The sequence below is a fragment of the Octopus bimaculoides genome, chromosome 27 (genome assembly GCF_001194135.2).
Source record: "Octopus bimaculoides isolate UCB-OBI-ISO-001 chromosome 27, ASM119413v2, whole genome shotgun sequence".
Taxonomy (NCBI): Eukaryota; Metazoa; Mollusca; class Cephalopoda; order Octopoda; family Octopodidae; genus Octopus; species Octopus bimaculoides.
Genome location: NC_069007.1, coordinates 9,840,420 through 9,845,306, shown reverse-complemented (window position 1 = coordinate 9,845,306; position 4,887 = coordinate 9,840,420). Strand labels below are relative to the sequence as shown.

General features: G+C 38.1%; 1 protein-coding gene across 1 annotated transcript in view; it reads right to left on the bottom strand.

Annotated features, from left to right (window-relative positions):
• The window catches only part of LOC106867591 (actin, cytoplasmic 2-like), a 7,350-nt gene extending 3,162 nt beyond the window's left edge, over window positions 1-4,188 (bottom strand). The window contains exon 1 of the mRNA XM_014912510.1: window positions 4,075-4,188. Within this exon, the coding sequence (XP_014767996.1) occupies window positions 4,075-4,188 (114 nt within the window). The remainder of the gene's footprint in view (window positions 1-4,074) is intronic.
• Window positions 4,189-4,887: the final 699 nt, after the last annotated feature.

Here is a 4,887-nt window from a genome sequence, read left to right as displayed (position 1 = left end):
CTATTAGGGGCTGAATTGGGTGGCCAGTCTTAAGGATGAAGAAGTGAGCCAGTCTTAGAAAGGCAGAGTTGGAGCAATATTAGATATGAAAGGGTTGGTCAGTACTGGAAATGAAGTGGAGTGGCAATCGTAAGGATAATGGGGAGGGGGGGTCTCTTGAGGATGAAGACAGGGGTCAGACGTAAGAATGAAGTGGAGAGGCAGCAGTAAAAATGTTGAGGTGGGTCAGACTTAGAAATGAAGGAGGTGAATCAGTTCTGAGGATGACGAGATGGGGAAAGATTATAAATGAAAGGGAGTGCCAGTCTTAGGGATGAAGAGATGAGCACGTCTTAGAAATGCATAGCTTTATGCTTAAGACTGGCCCATTTCTTCTTTACAAATACTGGCCCTCCTCTTCATTCCTCAAGCTGGCCCTTCTCTTTATCCGAATAATGGCCCACCTCTTGCAGGTCTGTATACACTGATATCCAAGTTCTCCCACTTTCACCCTAAATGTTAAAACAAACGTAGGCAAGAACTTCCTAGCATTTCCCAGTGAACCATAAATAAAGGAAAATTTTTGGATCTTTTTTAAAACGGGGGACACATTTTTCATTAACGAAACACTTTGAAACTTGGAACACTGGTAGAATGTGTCATATAAAACATCTTTTTCTCTTAGTCTTCTTAAAAAAAAAAGAAATCCCTAAGTTATTCCATGTTAAAGTTGTCGTATTTCTGTAATTTCAACCAATCACTGACGTCCATTCAGCCGATATACATTAAGTGCCGACTACATAAACAAACGATTCTGAAACAATTCTATCGGTGATAGGGTTAGGGTTAGGGTTAGGGTTAGGGTAAAACAGCAAATTTAAAATGAAAAAAGCAAATAAAACGAAGCTATGGCTTAATCAGCCAAAGGAGTAAATGTAAACAACTGAATACTTGTCAATGATTGGTTGAAATTATCGAAATAAGACAATTTTTTACATGAAATAAATTCGAATACAAAAATATTTTTCTGTTCTATAACACAAAATAGATAAGTATCCGAAGTTTGAAAGTCTTTCGGTACCAAAAACACTACGTAAAACATTAATGAAAAATGTAGCCCCCGTTTTAAAAAAGATCCAAATTTTTTAACAGAGGCTTAATTAAAACATCATAAAGCTGCAGCCCCAATATGAAGAACATTATTACACATACGCATCACCAAGAGCCCACTTTCAGTTGTAACTGTCAAGAACCTGAAGCTTGCCCACTTCACTAGGCATATATGATAAACACCGCTGACTTTTCCATCTTTCTGCATAACTTCACTTCGTATATGCTCCTACCAGTCCTCAGTTATTTCATATTGGTATTTACAGCAAAAGAGCCAATGAAGATGCACACACACTTTATCGTGGCGGTGCTTGTATTCTTTTTGTGCAAGGCTCTCACATCCACTTACCAAGTGGGTCACATTTTCCATACTTTTTCCAGAGTCTACATTTCTGGGTGTCAGAAATTTTATAGATGTTATACTTCACTGACTTATTATTATTGAGTGAGAGAGCAGTGCATGCCATCAAAGTGACACTGGGGTACAAATATATGAAGCCCAGTATAACCATCATGACTACTGCAACACTTCAAGATAACATAACTGGAAAGAACAATGACATTAGTTTCTGGGAAAACAATTTTAAAAGACGTTATGTAAACCATCTGTGTTCTTTCCAGCATATCAACAAAAGTAATGCCACTAACAGACATATTTAGCACGAAAAACCAGCAGGAATTGTGATCCTGTTCGTTATGGTACTCGATGAATTCTGTCGTAGATATTTTCACAGCTTTATACCCCTTTTAATGTGCTTATCTTTATATATATGGCAGTGAAACATGGGCTGTGAAACATGGGCAATGAAACATGGGCTGTGACTGCTGAGGACATGCGTAAGCTTGCAAGGAATGAAGCCAGTATGCTCCGCTGGGTGTGTAATGTAAATGTGCATACCCGTCAGAGTGTAAGTATCTTGAGAGAAAAGCTGAACATAAGAAGCGTCAGTAGTGGTGTGCAAGAGAGACGATTGCGCTGGTTTGGACATGTGGTGTGAATGAATGAGGATAGCTGCGTGAAAAAGTGCCACTCCCTGACAGTTGAGGGAACCCGTGGAAGAGGTGGGCCCAGGAAGACCTGGGCTGAGGTGGTGAAGCAAGACCATCAAACTTTGGACCTCACCGAGGCGATGACTACTGACCGAGACCTTTGGAAATGTGCTGTGCGTGAGAAGACCCGGCAAGCCAAGTGAGATCGTTGCCAGTGCCCCTGGACTGGCTCTTGTGCGGGTGGCACATAAAAGACACCATTTCGAGCGTGGCCGTTTTCGTGCGGGTGACACGTAAAAGCACCCACTACACTCTCTGAGTGGTTGGCGTTAGGAAGGGCATCCAGCTGTAGAAACTCTGCCAAATTAGATTGGAGCCTGGTGTAGCCATCCGGTTGCACCAGTCCTCAGTCAAATCATCCAACCCATGCTAGCATGGAAAGCGGACGTTAAACGATGATGATGATGATGATGATGATATATATATATATATAACATCGCAATGGAATTTGTCCTAAGCCATTTATGCCCAACAGCTTAAACCTATGGTCACTAAAATCATACTGCATTAAAACTGAGCGAAACAGGATATACTTAATGAGCTACTTCTTATAACATAACCTAAAAAGACGCTTCTATACTAGGAGATACACCACAACCTGTTGTACAGAGTATCCCACCTGCAACAGATCGATGTAGGATGGGTCAAAATGATCGCTGTGAGCAATAAATTTCTCGTATATTCCATTTTCCATCTCTATCTGTTGTTATATACTCAATGAACACTGGGGACTTTCTGAAGTAGATCCAGCGGCAATTGTGTAAATACTGTTGATGACATCAGGTAGCCATAAGCAGTGAATGTGTTTCCTCAGCTTACTACTAGGAACATATCCAGCAATATTCACTTATTTGTGTGTGTGTGTGTGTGTAAATTTAATACACAACAGAAAGAGCTACTAATACTTTAATGCTTTTATAATACTTGAACAGGCATGTTTATAAAATACACAACGTATCTTAAAGCAATCTTCCAGGTTCTGCTAATGCATTATATATGTGATAAAATAAAGGATGCTGGACAGTGAGAAAATGAGAAAAAAACGTGGAAAAAACACGAAAAAAGTGGTGCAAAAAGATGGAATAAGAAAAAAGAAACGAAATCAAGAAGCCTAAATCCGCATCTCCATCCTTCTAATTGCAGAAATCTCATTAATTACAACAGGTTTAGAACAAAATAACAGAAAATATGTCAAAGTCTGCGAGACAACAACTCAATCCAGAATGAATGGTACCCTCCAATTCAATAAAAGAAACCTGTCAATGTGTCTACACCTGCTCAAAATTTCAGGTCTGGAATTAAGCAGATCTGGATTTGAGAATATGAGACTTTTCTGCTATGCACAAGTTGCATTTCTTAGGTCCATTAACATCTGGCTTGGATTTCTCCACAATTCTCTACTTAATTGTATGTGGTGTGGAGCAGCTCCTCAAATTCTGTATATGGCTAGCCAACTCAGTTACATTGCTTTTATCGATGTGCCGGAAAGAAAATAGGTAGTTTGCATAACATCTCTTGAATTCACCTTCACATAAACCAATGTAAATTTTTTTCAATGGATTTGTCTTGGAGCAAATTTCTAACTTCTGCCATGTATATGACGGAGATTATCTTATATGCCTGGTCAAGTGGGCAGGCTTCAGGGTCTTGGCAGTTACAACTGGGAGTGGTATCTTGGGTGAATTTTACAAGTTATAATGTTCTTCATATTGGGGCAGCAGATGTATGATATTTGGAAAAAAGTGAAGGATAGCCTGATATAAAAGGTATCAGCATAGAATATCCTTCATGAAGAATTCCACTTGGCCTAAGCAAACATGGAAAAGAAGACATTAAAACAAGGATCATTACGACCGTGGTGTGTGTGTGTGTGTGTGTATGTGTGTGTGTGCATGTGTGTGTATTTAAAGTTATATAGCAATATAGTCAATATACCTGATCTCTGGGATCTGAAGAAATGGCAATTCTTGGTTCATCATCACATCCCAAACCAACTTTACATGTATACGATCCATTGTCAATGACAACAGAGGGAACTTTAACAGCCATGTTTATATTTCTGAGTCAGACGAAACGTCCCTGACTATAGTATGTGAATGTAAAAGTTGGTTTTGTAAATATTGTTGTTGATGGAATGTGAACTTTTGTTGGATTTAGTTGCTGGTGTTTAATGTAAGTGAAAATGTTCAAGGAAGTTAAACTGTATCAATTGAATGAAATTTTACACTCATGGTAAAATGTAGAAAAGACATTTAATTTTTATTAGATTTCATGTTCTATTTTCTGACCAATATCTTTTCTTTACAAAACTAGGAAGATTTCAATAAAGAAACTACATACATACATTTGATTAATTATATTGAATGTTATTCCAAAAATGTGGTGAAACATACATTTGTTCACATGATATCGTATAAAAATTTTGTAGCAAACAATTCTTCCTTGTAAGAGTTTTGATTCTCTGGAATTCTCTTCCTGGTCCTATCTTTTCCTAAAACATTGTAACTTCAAGAGAAACATACATAGCATGAATCTCGGCTAAAATATAGAAATATAAATGTCTGTTTTCTTAATATTGTTGTTTATGGAATGTGGAATTGTGTGGGATTTGACTGCTGGTGTTTAACGAAAGTAAAAGATTCCAAATGTTGATATTCCATCATCGGAGTGAGATAAGTTAATCTATCCACGACCGAGGTAATACTCCATAACAATGCCACCTATTACAATCGAATGCTTGCAGCTAGT